The 16085-nt window shown below is 42.4% G+C and overlaps 1 protein-coding gene across 2 annotated transcripts; it reads left to right on the forward strand.

Moving 5' to 3' along the window:
* Positions 1-1637: 1637 nt before the first annotated feature.
* On the forward strand, positions 1638-13578 carry TAGLN3 (transgelin 3). Of its 2 annotated transcripts, XM_009869637.1 has the most exons (6): positions 1700-1755; positions 1910-2017; positions 2458-2639; positions 3510-3684; positions 8746-8848; positions 13028-13578. In XM_009869637.1, exons 3-6 carry the CDS (start codon positions 2460-2462, stop codon positions 13167-13169), a joined length of 600 nt encoding a protein of 199 aa, XP_009867939.1. In that variant the 5' UTR covers positions 1700-1755; positions 1910-2017; positions 2458-2459; the 3' UTR covers positions 13170-13578. The 2 variants fall into 2 exon arrangements, with proteins under 2 accessions (XP_009867938.1, XP_009867939.1); XM_009869636.1 differs by having other exon boundaries at positions 1638-2017.
* Positions 13579-16085: the final 2507 nt, after the last annotated feature.

Here is a 16085-nt window from a genome sequence, read left to right on the forward strand (position 1 = left end):
AGCTTTCCTGGTTTTCAAAGCCTATTAAAAATTAAAATTGATGGACAATCTTGCTTTTCAGCTCTCACAGTATAGAACAGTCCCTCGAGAACAGGTTGCGTAGCCAACATCTGACAAGGGGGAGACCTCTGCTCCACAGCTTAGGAGAATTAAATTACCCATCCCTGCCTCCAAGTTAGGAGAGAGGGTGAGATGCTGATGCAAAGGTAGGTGGTTTTCGTGAAAACTTACTGCCAGTGAGTACCGAACAGCCTGACGTGACCAGTAACAGCCAAGCAATGTAGGCAGCTCCCTTCTAAACAGAAGAATGCAAAAAAATCTCTTAAGTGCAAAATAAAGCTCCTCGTTCTTTGTGGGACTGGCCAAAGAGTGTAAGGCCCAGCCTGTAGCAGTTGCTTGAATGGGGAGGACATCAAATTCGTGTGCTGCCTTTTACTGTGGCAGCTGCAGTTTCCTCCTTCTCTGATCTCCGGGCTTCACTTGCAGTCTTGGTTCCTGCGCGTTTTCTGTGCCTTCAACAGCGTGTTCGCTGAGGCAGAAAGTGCTCAAGTGGTGGGCCCTGTCACGTATGCTCTGAGTTATGTAACCAAATAACTCACAGGGTTTTAAAACTACCAGTGCAGAGAAGAGAAAGCACAAAATGAAATGCCTGTGGAGGACAACAATGAATTAGGTCATCTATTAAATTTTTCATCTCTTGAGTCTGCTCAAGCCCAGCAGCATCCAAAGCTGTATAAATCAGAGAATTCATGGTCTTAAGTCAAGAAAGTAATGGATGAAGAGACCATTACTTGACAGATATGAAAAAAACTGTATTCCTTTCCCCCCTTTTTTTCTTTTTAAATGCAGCAGAAGGACTTCTGTTGGCAAAGCTTATTCTGAATCTATCTCAGGTTCATCAGCCTCCTTTCGTATCAAGCTGAACATGAATCATTTGCCAAAAGGGAACTATTTTATAGCAGAGTGCATAATACAGCACAGGTGAAAGACATTTGACAAAGTCTGGTGCAACTTAGAGGGGAATAAAATTATTTTATTTTATAAAGGGAAAATTATACAAATTAGACCAAAAGAAAAGTCTCCTGTCTTAACTTTCCTTCTCTCCCCTCCCACCACTGCAGTGATATGGTCAAAATTTAAGCTACCTTACATGGGCATAGCTCTCTTGCTATCACTGGAGGTATGCTGACTCACACTGGTGATCTTTGTGCTTCATAGCAGATTTGCTAGTTTTCAGTGGCTTTTCCCTTGGTTTTAGTTGTTTTCAAGTTGTGTTTAAGTTGTTTTCTTGGTACAGTGTTGCACTATTTAATAGCCTAATATATACACTAATGATACAGTGATAATAATATTCTACTACCTGCCTTATCTTCCTTGACTTTTCATCCTGTGGTCCCCTTGTTGAAACTTTTTATTGGCACTGGAGCTGAAGTTATTTTTTCACAGTCTAAGCCTGTTACCAGCGTGATGCGGAACAGGGAGAAAAAGGCTTTCCTTCTGCTTTGTGAATAAAAATAAGCGAGATGTGTAGTACTATTGGTTACCTTCCTTTAATAAGAGTAAAGCCTGGAGAAGTCCCTCCGTTTGTATTTCTCACTCTCTGGCACTGGGATGCTTGGTGCAGTTTGGGTTGATTCAGACTAGGTGGAGTAAAACTGAGCCTGTGGGGTGAGCAGCACTGGGCTGAGGAGACATGCACGAAAACAGACTGCAGATGGGCGAGATAAACAGCATCCCCAGGCTGTGACTGAGTAGGCAGGCCTCTTTAATGGCTCTTAGCAACGCCCCTGCTCTGACCCTCCTCATATGTGAGGAAAATCAAATCAATACACTGTTCTTCAGACCACGATGCTGCAGCAGCAGGGCATTGTGGCAGCCTTCATCTCGTGAATTCATCAGCGCTTTTCAGGTTGCTCGTCTCTGGATATCCATCTCCGCCGAGGAAGACCCCAACCGCATCTTTAATCGGATTGCTTGAGCTTCCATGTGCAACCTTCTTCTTACTAGCAAGTATTAGGTAGGCAATTTTAAAGTGCTTTTGGATTTGCAGGCAGCTTTAACGCTGTTCTGAGAACTCTATTGTTTTCTCTGTAAACATAGCAGAAGCCTCTCTTTAAAACCCACTCTATTTTAAGTCTTGCTTTGCTTCTCCTGTTTTTGTGGTTGGGCAGGGAGGGGAGTGCTGATTTTTTCCCTTTTTTTTTTTAAAAAAAAAAAAATAGCATTGTAGCTGATTTGTGCTTCTGGAAAAGGATATTCCCTCCTTGATCCCTCCCCTGTTCTGCAGAACAGCTATAACCGGTGCCATACAGTTACTTTCAGTGTTGATGAACATCTGTTCAACTGTCTAACGCATAGGGCAGCCTGCTCACTCTTTTATTCTTTAATTTTCTGGTGCATATTTCAAAGCTGCAGATCAGGACTCTGTCCACTAACTTAAGTTCTGCTTGCTTTCAGAGATGGCAAACAGAGGACCAAGCTATGGCTTAAGCCGAGAAGTTCAGGAAAAAATTGAACAGAAATATGACCCGGAATTAGAGTCTAGGCTGGTGAACTGGATTATTGTACAATGTGGAGAACAGATAGAGCATCCTCCTCCAGGAAGGCAACATTTTCAGACCTGGCTGATGGATGGAACGGTAAGTGTTTTGTCCAATTATATATTTGCATGTGTGTATATGTACTTAGTCTCTATTTTTTTGTCTTCATCTAACTAAATTGGACAGAGCTCATGGCCAGTGCATAAAGATTTACCTTGGTATCTGATTTATTTCCTTTCGACAGAAATCTTAATATCAGAAGGTGATTATTTTTACAAGTGAACTGGGATTAATACAGTACTTATAATTCTTATGAGTCATGCATGTTATATATGAGTATGATTCATTCCTTCAGCACCTTTTCTCATACAGTTAAATGAGATCTGTTTTAACATCAGATGTATAGATTTTCTCTTTAAGAAATATTCAGTGTTAAATAGTGTTGACAGAGAAAGGCGAAGAGAGAGCAAAAATTTGAAGGATTGTATTATGTCATAACTGTTTTCTTTCTGGGAGTAACTCTGTAGCCAAAACACTGTATTCCATTGGTTTATTGAACAACAGGCAGATGCTGATGTTTGCAGCGGGCTGTAAGGATATGCTAATCATTGAATCTCTGCCAAAGTGACTTTAACAATATTTCAATTGACATTGCTTTTTTTTTTTTGGCTCAGGCATGTGGTTCCTTCTCTGTCTTGTTATATAATCTTTACTAGTGATTGCTTTGTTGTTTCTAGCAGATTAGGATTTGTATGGTGAGGCTATTTCCATCAGTTATTGAAAGCTTTAATGCATTTCTAATATACTTTGCTTATTATCAATTCATTTCTTTGTTTTTTATTTGAAGAAATTATGTCCCTGACAGAAACTGGCCAGGTCAAAACCATTTTGCAGCATCATTTCATGTGCAGAAATTGCCTTCTAGTTCAGTGACTACTTTCTAATTTTGTTTCTGTGTTTATCACTCAGCTGTTATGCAAGTTAATAAACAGTTTACATCCAAAGGGAAATGAACCCATTGCAAAGATCTCTGAATCAAAAATGGCTTTCAAGCAGATGGAACAAATTTCTCAGTTCTTAAAAGCTGCTGAAATCTACGGAGTAAGAACAACAGATATTTTCCAGACAGTGGATTTATGGGAAGGTAAAAATAATAAACTGGAAGTCAGCTTGCTGTCTTCATTTTACTTTGCTTTGATGTTTTGTAAATGGTGCGTTTTGTCTAGGGCATATTCTCTAATGTAATTATCTTTTGTTTCTCTTTGCCTTACCTCATTACCATGTTCTTCCGGGGGTGCATTATCTCCTCTGAGGGATTTATATTACCCTGAGGGCATAATGGAGCCTTTCCAAGCTCATGTGTTATCCAAAAGCTCATCATTTTGATAGAAATCCACAGACCTAATAAAGTAAATGTTCTCTATGCTAATTATTTCCAAGTAAATAGCTTCTAATAGCAAATACGGAAACCCCTTATTTTCTGATGTCGAGATTTTATTGCAGTTTTCAAATTATAAGCAAAGCTTAAATTAGAGCTATAAAATGCATTCCCAGGAGCATATATGTCTCAGTGAAGTTTATGAGGGCTCATTTATGATAGTGAAAAGCAAAACTCACTGCTAACATGTTAGCTGAGCATCTCTCAAGAGAAATACAGTCTTTTAAGAGAGGTCACTATGGTAACAGGAAAAAATTTCAGATTGCCCCAGTGGGTGTGCTGTAATCCAGGTGAAGACTCTCTCCGTCCCACGCTTAAAATGGAATCTGCACATTCTAGTTCTTGAAAAGCTGAGTCATTTTTTCATTTGTGTGGCTGTTTTTGCCCTCTTCCATGGTGATTCATCCCTCCTTGGTGCTCTAACCAAACACACTGTATACCCTACATCTCTCTGGGCAAGGTGATGCAAAACATTTTGTGTGACAGCTCAGAGCAAGGACAGCTGTGGAGTAGTGAAAGGCAGGTATGAAGGGGTCAAAAATCTTCCATGAGGATAAAACAGTGGAAAGAGGAAAACCCTTGAGAAAGCTGGTCAGCATGGTTTGTGTAGGAGCACACCTGGAGCACAAAAAGTGGAGTCTGTTTTCACAGATTTTTGGGCTATGTGGAAGAGACCTGTCCTGAGGACAGCTTGAGGAATCAAGGACTAGGGAGCTCTCTGTGGAAAGGGTAGAAAGGAAGGATGTGTTGACAGCTGGAGTTACTGGGATCTGTAATGTTCTCGGGATGACAGATTTACTTGACAAATCCTACTTTTGGGCACAAAGGCAGGATTGTTTCTTTTACTTCACCCTCTAGTGTTTCATCCAATCTACCTTTAAGTGTCTTAAATGAAGGAAGGGATTTTCATTTCCTTGCAGTAACACTCTTCCCTACCCCCCAGCCTAGCAGGCTGTTGAAAGAGAAGCTCTATCTTGTAAGGGTCGGTAATAGCACATTTCAGATGCTGTTCTTTGCAGTCTTTTGCATCTCATAATAGTTTCACACCATGCAAATGAAAGTATGGTACATTGATCCTTATGATGAAAAGGATTTGCTCTGAAGAAAAAAAGCTCTGAATGATGGTGGCTCTCTCCTTATTTCTCTTTCTTTCACTCATCACCTTTTCTCAACAGATATAAGGAAAAAGGCCAGTGGTTTCCAGAGGGCAGGAAGTTGAAACAAAACTCGCAGCCTAGGAAAGAGCCATACAATACTTTTCCCCACTCTTATTTTAGAACTTCTCAAAGCTAATCTGTGTCTCCTCACTTTCCTACTTCCTTTCCACCCCTCCTGCTGCTCATTTCAGTGCTGAGATGAAACAGTCTTTCTCTACAGCAGTGAGTCACTGCAAGCTTTTTGTGTCTAGCCATAACTTTGACCTCTAGCATCTGTGCTGCTTCAGGGCTGAATCCCCTGACCTGGATGCATTAGTTGTAGAGAAAGGACAGTGTATTTTTCACTATTTCATAATTACAGCACTGCTACACTTCAGGCCATAACCTCTTTAGAAAGAGAGGAGATGTCAATGTATGTTTACAGAGAAAAAAAAGTATGTGTGACTGAAAAACAGCTTTTCTCTGACACTAATTGTCTTCCGAGAGCTTTTGCTTTGAAATTCTTAGTAACAGTTAGTGGAAATGTTTTAGTATGAAGTCTGCTCTTGTCTGTTTCAAACTCATTCAGTCCATCTGGTGCATTTTAATTGATCTCTGCGACTTTTTAGTCCAGGAGCAGTATCACCTTTTGTTCCTTTCTTACTTAAACATACTGTGCTAAGAAGCTTTCCCTAATCCATGCACGAGATATTACGTTCACTCTTTTTCACAGATACTTCCCCAGTATACTTCCAGGCAGGTGGGAGGCAGTTGTACCTCTGAGTACTTGTTCAGCTTTTAAAAAAAAAACATTTCAGCAATACTATGCAGAGCAGTTTTCCATCTTTGGGTTGGTACCTTTCCTGGATCTGGAGAAGGCAGCCTTCTGACCAGCTTTCCCCTCAAAGAGAAAAGTGTCAGCATAAGAAATGAGCAGAGGCCCCTTCCTTCTTGTACAGGCAGCACCAAGGTCCTCTACCAGGCTGTGCTATTAAAAGCCCTCTGCAGAGGACACTGAAGATGCAGAAGAAATGCTGTTGGCGTGGGTGCCTGCAGCGTGATTCAGGGAGGCTGAGGCTGGGGGCCGGGCAGGCAGCCCGCGTGGCTGCCAGTGAACCGAGGGAAGGCACTGACGGCAATTTTCTGCAGTGCCAGAGTCAAGCCTGGCTTCAGAGAATGCGTATGATCCCTTCTGTCAGGCTGCTGCGGTGCTAGGTGACTTTCTCTGTGTGGAGACTTAAAATATTTCACAGCCCTTTTTTACGCTGACCGCTGAGCCCCTTGTATCCTGTGCTGGAAGAGGGCAAATGTCACAAGGCCACGCGGATTTGGGGTCTTCCCTTACCAGCAGCACCACTCACATGCAGCAAGCAGGCTCTGCAAAGCAGGGACATGGACGTGGCTTTGTTTTGTCACGTGGCGCTGGGCTCCCACTCAGTCTGTTTTTTCCCTGCAGCGTCTCCCACTCGCCACTGACAAATAAAGCAGAGCTGAGCACAGAGAGTGGGGGGGCTGCCAGATGGCTCCATGAAACCGATCGTCATATTTTGCTGCCCTTCTTTTCTTTTTTTTTTTTCCCCCCTGCTCTTGCCATTATTATTCAACTCATTCACTTTTAAATCCTTCTTCACATCCCTCTTCAACCTAATCAGTCACCGCACTCCTTGTTATCTGGGAGGCATCCCAAGGACGTTGTATGTGGCATCTGTCACAGCATATGGTACATCTGCTGCTCTGGGGAGCTCTTGGTGTTTCTTTTCTGCGCGCCCCTGTGTGCATGCACGTGTGGGATGCTGGCTCTTCAGCTGCCCTCTTGAGCAAGGACCCCGTCTGATGCAGTTTACATTAACAAATACAGTAAAACGAGGATTCTGGATGGCTGACAATTTCTTTTCTGAGCAAATGTTCGCCTGCCAGTGGGCTTGCTCTAAACTTTAATAGGCTGTATGACAGCCACAGCTGGAAGCCGCTAGGTGTTTTCAGCTTTAGGGTGTCTTCCCTCACCTCAGCCAGTGTGTTACAATAAATTTGTAATGACCCAAAACTCCGAACTGCATCTGGGTGATGCATAAATACAGAATGTGTGACACTCGCTTCCCTCTACACTCCACTTCGTCTACAGTGATTTTCATTAATATTTGTCCACTGGAGGTACTTCTGAAATTTGTTATCGTCATCATGTTTCTAGTATCTCATGTTTTTATAAATTACTTATTCTCCCGTGTAAAGAGCTTACAGTCAAAATCAGATCTGTTAGCTAGATAAATTGTTTTAGGAAAGAGGAGGAACTGCAACAGAAAGAAAGGGAAGGGAATCGTAGAAACACTTATGGAAGGATTTCAGAAGAAGGGAGAGGTAAAAGGCAAATTTCCAACAACTTTCTCCCTCACACAACTGGAAATACATACTGCAACTCATTTTTGCTAGAAAGTTTTTCAAAAGTTAGCATCTGGATTGGGTGATGAGTTAGAAGCTGTCCGACTGATATCTTTATGTTCCCTGCCATTTTTATGCAAAATGCGGGAAAAGAATCAAGAAAAAAGGAACACTTATTTTTTAAAAAAAAATTTTGTGTCTCACTTATTTGGGTTTTTTTATTGGACTGTAATTTTTTTTAACCCAGTGGAGGAATCAGCAAAAGATGTTAACCAAAAAGGAAAATTTATTTATTTATCCTTGGAAGAAGAGACATTTTTATTAAACGCAAACCTCTATTAAAAATTAGCCTTATATGTCAAAGGTGGAAGGTGCACTCTTGGAAACCTGGTGAATTTTCAGCTAGGTGGAGGGTACACCTTGAAACAAGTGATAGGCTATTTCACCTTTCCCAAGAGAGATGGAATAAATCATCCCGAGAAACTTGTCTCTCATTGTTGTTTGTGGAGGAAACCTAAAGAACTAGTGATGACCAGATACCTAATTTTTACTTGGCTAAAGATGCAAAGAGCCTTGGCTATGTGAAATGAGGAATGAAGTGAGGTGGAGTAGGGAGGAAGTGAAAGAATAGTGGACTGGCTGGCAGGAAATGAAGGCATGAAACTGCAGAGCATCGATTTTTGGCAGCCGGAGAAAGGAGGCCAGTAGGAAGGATTTGGAAAGGACTGATACGAGTTATCTGGACAGAAACTCTCCAGGACTACTGTGAGTACTCTTAACACAGGGACTGTCTGAAATTTCCAGGGCTTAAATAGTGGGATCAGTCTTACCTGTTTACAGGTGAAGAAACAGAGGCACAGCAACTGTTATTTATACCCTGTTCTCCTTCAGCCATGTTTTACTGAGAATATTACTGTAGTTTGTACACCAAAGTGATCTATTCTTAGGGAAAAAAAATTGCCAAAAGGATTAAAGTAGTATGGTGGAAGGGATTAAAGTAGCCCGAAGCCTGTAAACCTGGAAATGTCTAAATTGATAAGCTTTAATGCTGTCCCTTTGATGACTTTTGCTAAGTTCTTGCATGTTAGCACCTCCATTTCAGCAATGATAAAATACCATTTATCATGCCATTAATGCACTTTTTCAAGGGAGCTGAGGGGATTAGTTAATATATTGGATAAGACTGTCTATCAGTGTGCCAAGCTATTTGTTGTGCAAAGCTTTCTTACATTAATTTCACTGTCTGGCTTTCTAGGGAAGGACATGGCAGCAGTGCAGAGAACCTTAATGGCTCTAGGCAGTTTGGCAGTCACCAAGGATGACGGCTGCTACAAAGGAGATCCATCCTGGTTTCACAGGTAAAGTCCAAAGGACAGCTGCTCACAGCAGTCTTGCCACAGGAAGCTGTTAATATCATCTTCTTTTAGGCTTAAAGAAAATTTACTGAGAAAGGAAGAGAAGAATCTTTTCAAAGTTTCCTTGTAATGGAGAGATTTTTCTCTTTGGACTCCAGAGGAGGGAAGCAAAGACCCAACCAGGCAGCAACTTTTTCCACCCTTCACTGGTTCCCAACTTTATCAGCATCACTGCTAGGCCCACGTCTTACCGTATGTCGTCAGCCTAAAGTTACACCAGGGCTGCTGCAGAGGAGCCCTGTGGGAGCTCTGTAGTGCAGCCTTTTCTTATGTAGCCCCATCACGCCACCCTTACGTGTCCTCTCCTGCCCAGGAGCTGGGACAGCACTACTGGTGCCAGGACTAAAGGAGGGCGTTGCCTGTGGCTCCAGCTCTGGTTTCCTTCTGGAGGTGCCTCTTTTGAAAGAGGTTGTTGGAGGCTGTGTTGGTGTGGACGTGTGTGTGCACGTGTGGGGACCCGAGAGGATGGCTGGCTTTGAAGTGTATCATCCTGCTCCAGCTACCTTCGTAGCCTATCCTTCTTGCTCTGAGGGGCCTACACTGATCACTGAAGAAGAAATATGATTTTTTTTATCTGCTGATGTTATCCCTGACTCTTATTTCCTAGAAGGAGAGCAATGATACTTAGTAAATTCAGCCACCCGTTTTGATGACATTCATCTATACAGCAGTTTCAAGTAGTCTTCTGTATCCATTCATGAGGAAAGAGAATAAAAATGGCAGCAGCCATGCAGATACGCATGTCCTAAGAGTAGCTGACAGAAAAAGTGTACTTTTGCCTTACATCAGATACAAAAAGACTAATGAAGGCAAGGCTGTCATGGACGTCTGCAAGCCCCAATATAGCGATTTCTTTACTAAGCAAAGAGAAGGCATGAAGCCTTTTTCTATTGTTTATCAAACCAAAAATTATTTCATTTCCTAATCACCTATTTTCTTGGAGGGTGCTACTTACCTGTGAAGAATTCTCTGTCTTGGCAAAGCTGTTTATTTGCTCTAAAATTTCATTTGTTTTAGCCAGGGAGGCTGAGAAGCAGGGATGAGAAGAAAAGGAAATCCTTCCTCAATTAGCCTTCTGCCCCACAGGCAGGTTATCGACATGAGATGCTGCCATCCAAGAGTATTTCTTCCACCAAAATATCTGAGACACGCTAGTAGAAAACAGTGCTGGCTGCCTGTCTTTGGTTTCTTTGAATTTTCTGCTGTCTAGGTGAGGCTCAGCAAAAGTAAAGCAAACTTCACTTGGTTTGCCTTAAACCTTGAACTGGTTTAGCTGAGGCTGAGGTAGACTTGAATTTTAGGTGAATGAGTGCAAACTCCTATGCATTCTTTACAGGAAATGAGTTTAAATTAGCTTAATACAGTGAACAAATAGATTTGTATTCATGGGAATATAACTGGATTTAAAATCAGGTTCAAATCTAGTTACATGCTTTGATATAAACCAGACATGAAATCACTATGACCCAGACGGGCTTATTTGTTTTATGTAACTAAAACAGAGTACTGCATGGAAAAATTAATTTTCATCTGGACTCTTTTAATTGTGGGTGGGAACAGTTTTTATTGGCATAAATGAAGATGTGGTCACCTTCCTTGTCCCCTAGCTGTCTGCCCTACCCGTACTGCTTGATTAGCCAATGCATATCTGTTGCAGCCCCTGAAATATCCTTTAATAGCCACTTCTTTAAGGAAAACTGGTGTTATTTCTATAAGGAAATAACATATTGCAGATCAGGGTCTGTTTTCTGAGTAGCTTACCCATGCCTTAGGCAGATCAAGCCCACTCATTGCTGCCCAGTGTTAGTCATGAGTCAGGGCTTTCAGGCTGATTGTTAATCGCCTTAAATTCAATTGAAAGAAGTCAAGATTAAATGGAATGAGAGTATCCATGTAGGGATCTATGGTGATTATGATACCCCCACACTTGAGTTAAGCCATTTAATTTTCCATTGCCTGTCTCACATACCCAGTCCCTCCAGGCCTAATTTCTCCTCCCTTGCATGACCTAGCAAGGTTCATGGATCCATGGCTGTTCGCTGTCTTGTGATCTGGCAACCACAAGCACTGGTGCAAAGTTGGCACAAAAAGTTAACAGATCTGGTAAGGTAAGGGTGGTGCTGGTTGGTGACAGACAGGCCAAACAGAATTTGGTTCTGTGAGACACTGAGGGTGATAGACCTGTCCTCACGTCTTTTTCTACACTCTCAGGTAAAGCTGTTTCCACCAACCTAAAAGCAGAACGCAAGTACATGTTAAGACCCTCATATGCTAAATCCGGTGCTTATGATAGTAAAAATAACACTATATGATCCAAGCTCTATATTTAATCAACTTTTATTAGAATATTCGGGCTTCCCTTTAGTCTCTATTTTTATTTCTTCTTTGCAGTTCTCATTTTTCTTCCTGTTCAGAGTTACTTTTCAATTTTCTGTGGAATTACTCCACAACACAACTGAAGATTCTAGGAGGAAAGAGAGAAAAAAAAAAAAGAATAGAACATATTCCTGGGATTTTAATTAAAATAAAGGCAGACACAGTGAACCTGAGATTCATTTAGGTAATAGGAGTAGTTCTAAAAACATCCTCTCGTGGAGATCTTGGCAGTAGTTCAGTGCCCTTGTCAGTGTTCTGGAAAAGAAATTAAGCAGCAATGAGAGGGGGTTGCTTTCAGAGGCACATGCAGTTCTGCGTGCCTCCCCCAAAACCGCATGCTTTCTGGCAAGGGCTGTGGGATCTGAGAGCCTCTGGTGGGCTCCTACAAGCCCTTTTGCTAGTCTATACATTAACCTGGAGACCCATTGTGAAAAATAACAGGTCGGTACTGGTTTCCTGTGGGTCTTTCTCACCTTTCTGCACTGCTAGGTTTTCATGCCAACATGAGTTCTTCTCCTGCAATGTCCTGAACACCCTGAGCCTAAAGAAGAGTTTAAGTGCTTTTCTGGACTCGAGCCAGGGTGCTCAACACAGTGCATGACCAGACCTTCACAGAGAGGCTCATGTTGATGGTTTTCAATCACGGCAGGCACCTAAGCTAGCATTCTCATATAGTAGTGGGGTGGGGAGAAAAGGGGAACTGTAATGTGATGCCTTAGTTCAGAGTAACCTGATCCCAGGACAAACAGACACAGCAAAGAAAAGATGGTACCTGGGTGGGAGTAGAGCCTGGTTGATGGAAAGCCTCCATCAGTCTGGGGCTCTGTGGATTTGTGGATTAATATGGCTTATTTGGTATCAACAGACTGATCTTTCTCCCTAGTAAATTATTTTTTTTCCTCACCTTACATAATTGAAAGATTAATCCAAGATGAACCCTCACAAGGCAGGAGAATACAAACTTTTGTTCTGTTCCCTAACTGGGTGCTTTAGCCCTCAGTGTTATTTTCGTGGCAAAGAGGCTCCTTTTAAACTCCAACAAAGGTTCATTGATCCAAAGGGCTTTTGAAATGAGGGACACCAAACAAGCAAAAGCGGTCAGTGTGTTTTGACAGAAGATAAAGGGCTGTTGCACTGTTAAGATACAGGTGCAAAGAGCAAAGTCTATTGCTTAGAGGAGAGAGATCAGGAAATGGCAACAAAGCAATTGTCATGTCCTGCAGTCAGCCATCCTCTGCTCTGTGAAAATGAGCAAGTTACTTCTCCGTCCTGTTGTTTCTGCACATACATTCAGCTTCTATTTACTCTGCTGATTTAAATTATATCAGTTAGTACCATTGCTCTAGATAGGCATCAACTCGTATCACAGCACAGGTAAGTGTCTCATTGATCAGATCCCATGGGCTACAGCTGTTAAGAGCTATAGGAGTTAACTCAAATTAACAGCACTACATAAATATTTTACCTATCAGAGCTGTTGGGAAAGTCCCTTGGGGTTCTGGAATAAGTGGTACAGTGAAAGTCTGAAGCATTGTAGGTTTGACTTGAGCATTACTTCTAACTGCAGGAAAACAATTGGCCCAGCCAGTACAGCCCTGCCCATGGGATGGTGCAAATAAAAGACTGCATTACATGGGACGTGTTTGTTGACATAAGCTAATTTCAGATTGCTTTTCATGATCCTCTGGACATACACAGAATGATGGTATGTGTATATGTTGGTTTTTTGTCTGTGTATCTGGACAGGAAAGCACAGCAGAATCGACGAGGATTTTCAGAAGAGCAGCTTCGTCAGGGACAGAACGTAATAGGCCTTCAGATGGGCAGCAACAAAGGAGCATCACAGTCGGGTATGACAGGCTACGGGATGCCAAGGCAGATTATCTAAAAGTATCTCTGTCTGTAGAGAAAACCCTCTTTCTGCAGCATGGTCTGTTTAAAAAAAAAAATGAAAGAAAAAAAAGAAAAAATGCTCATTAGTTCCCTTTCTGCCTGGTTTTTAATAGTGCTCTTTAAGGTTTGGAGTATTTTTGGTTTGTTTTATTTGCAGCTGCAAGAGTTCATCTAGGAACTCGGATTGTCGTGGTAGTGTGTGTCAGTTCACAGCATGTGCGCACTGCTGCCTCCTACTTTTCACTTCTGAACTATGCAAAGACAATTATTCTGTATTAATTTATTTGCAAAGTGTTATCTTCCATAATTGTCTCACACCGCACTTGTATTTCAACCAGTAACCTCATTCTTCAATTCAGTGATGGTATTGTTTGACCTAAGAATAAAGACAAGTTAAAGACACATCTTAGACTCTTTATTTAAAGGAGCTAAAAGAATCAGAGAATGGCCTAAGTTGGAAGGGACCTTAGAGAAAGCAATTAAAATCGATGACCACATGGTACAGTGCTGAGGAGTTAAATGTTTTTAATTGTTGATTTGTCCCATCTCTAACTCAGAGCCATCTCTGAGTGGCTCCTTGCTGTAGTGTTTAGAGTTTGTGTTACATGTTCGATTTAGTGCTTATCTAAAGGCATACCCGATACATTTTCCTAAAAAAGAGAAAAGGTGTGTTATCCATCGAGTCTGATTCATGTAGCCACACCCAGTTTAGCTGAGTGTGCTGGCTTAACTGCAGCTGGCAAGCTTGTGGACCGAGCTAAAGTCAGTTTAACAGGAAAAGAAAAAGCTATGTATGGAAATAAAGCAAAGCAAGGAATTAATTCACTGCTTCCCATAGGCAGGTGGGTACTTAGCCACTTACTGGAAAGCAGAGCCTCAGCATGTATGATGGTTACTTGTTACTGCAAACATCTCCCCTTCCTCCTCCTTTTCCCTAAGCTTTTGTTGCTGACCTCCATATGAACAGGATATCCCTTTAGTCAATTGGGGTCAGCTCTCCCAGATGTGTCCCCTCCCAGCTTCTTGCCCACCTTCAGAACGAGAAAGAAAACCTTGACCCTGTGCAGGCACAGTTTGGCAATAGCCACTATACTGGTGTATTTCCAGCCGCTTTAGTCACAAATCCAAAGCACAGCTGGGCCACAGGCTGCTGGCCAGAAGGTTAACTCCATTGCAGCTAGACTCAGTACACCCAGCAGCAGGTGAGTCTCCAAACACAGGAAAGTCTTCACCATGAAAGGACACTCTGTCAGACAGAGGTGAGCAAAGGCTTTACCTTGTGATAATTGATACTGTCAAACAAAATGCAAAACAAGGTGTGTTTTAAATGCAAAGGAAGAAACAGAAGAAAACTGCAAGAATGCTTCTAACCTGAATGCTTCTCACAGTCAGATAGTCTGGTTTGCTCACCTGTGATGGGCTGCAAATGCAGCTGGTAGTTCATTCTGGGACAATTTTCTGGAAAGTCAATAGAAGAACTTTCTGATATAGTCAGCTGGCCACAGAAGCTTGTCCAAGCAAGTTGACCTGCTAATCAGCGCGGGTTGCCTCATGGCTGTGTGACATTAACACTTGAGGAATGCACATTATTTTCTCTGGAGGGTTTTCATGCTGTTAACTATCTCTGCCACCTTCACTTGCAAGGCCCAATCACTTCTTTCCCATAGGCAAGTGGGAAGGGAAATGTGATAATTCAACTCTGTGGACTTCATGACAGACTTCCAAGAAGGCCCATAAACATACTATCAGGGCAGGTAACAAAGGAAGGGTAATTTGTTCTGACAGCTGTCTGAGCTCCTACATGCAAGGATAGTGGTGACTTCTGGCTGGGTTTGAACCTGGTGACACATGGTGGCAGCTAGTTGTCCACTAAGTAGCCCCAGAGCCAGTGACACACAGACTGATCTGGCTTCAAGTCTCTGCCACTGACTAGACTGAAGGGATCGTTCCGCCAGTTCAAGCAAAGCTCAATCTTCCCTGTCAGGAGGAGGATGGGGATAACACCTCCCCACTTCAGCCAAGATTTGCTGGCACACCATGAGGCACAGCAAGTGAGAAGTGATGTAAAGGTCACACTACATGATTTGGGCTGAGGGGATCTATAACAGCTCCCCTTCAAAAGGTCCTGCCCCCGTTGTACCTCATCTTATACTTGCTAGGACGTCTTGGCTCCTCGACTGTGCTCGTCAAGCACTATTTTTGTGTGTTTATTACCTGCTTAGGGTTATTTTTTCTGTTATTGAGATTAATTAGCTCACCAGGAGATCAGGTGCATCTGAGGTAGGAGCTCATCCTTCAGCTGTGGTGGGGCATTAGTTCAGTCCAAAGTATAACACATAATTTCCCCCTAGATATTACATTAGGTGTAGTATGAAAAGAATAGCAGTTTTTCCTACTAAATGCAAATAAGATGATTAACAAAATCTGGGCTGGTGGCATGTCAAATGACTGCCACCAGAAATTTCACCTTTGTGAATGTGAACAGCAAGCATCTTCCTCTAGCAGAAACTAAGAAGTCACAGCACACAACATGGTGGGATGAGGAGAGCTGAAAGAACTGTCTTGGAGGTAAGAGGTCTGAGAGGCGGAAGCCTGACAACTTTGCCTCACACCACATGTACAAAGGGACATAGCTTGCAGGAACCAGATCTGAGCTTGGTGCCCTAGGTCTCCCTGCTATGTTTGGTAGCAGAACTGCCATTCTGTACGTCTGGACACACCATTTTCAAGTGCCACGTGCCAGTGGCATTCCCAGAGTACATTATTGATTTATATGTATCCTTGATGCTCTGGCATCATGTGTTCACCTTCTCTGTCAAATTTTCCCCCTGACCTTACAGCCAGCAGAGGGGACCTGGGCAAGTGTGACCCACTTGTTTGATGAAGGAAAGGCTATGGATGTCATCTACCT

Source organism: Apaloderma vittatum, unplaced genomic scaffold (assembly GCF_000703405.1).
Source record: "Apaloderma vittatum isolate BGI_N311 unplaced genomic scaffold, ASM70340v1 scaffold17505, whole genome shotgun sequence".
In the NCBI taxonomy this organism is placed as follows: Eukaryota; Metazoa; Chordata; class Aves; order Trogoniformes; family Trogonidae; genus Apaloderma; species Apaloderma vittatum.

Coding starts and splice junctions, on each gene's coding strand:
- TAGLN3 (XM_009869636.1), top strand. CDS start 2,460: ATGGCAAACAGAGGACCAAGCTATGGCTTAAGCCGAGAAGTTCAGGAA. Junction 2,640..3,509: donor CCTGGCTGATGGATGGAACG/GTAAGTGTTTTG, acceptor TTTATCACTCAG/CTGTTATGCAAGTTAATAAA. Junction 8,849..13,027: donor GATCCATCCTGGTTTCACAG/GTAAAGTCCAAA, acceptor GTATCTGGACAG/GAAAGCACAGCAGAATCGAC.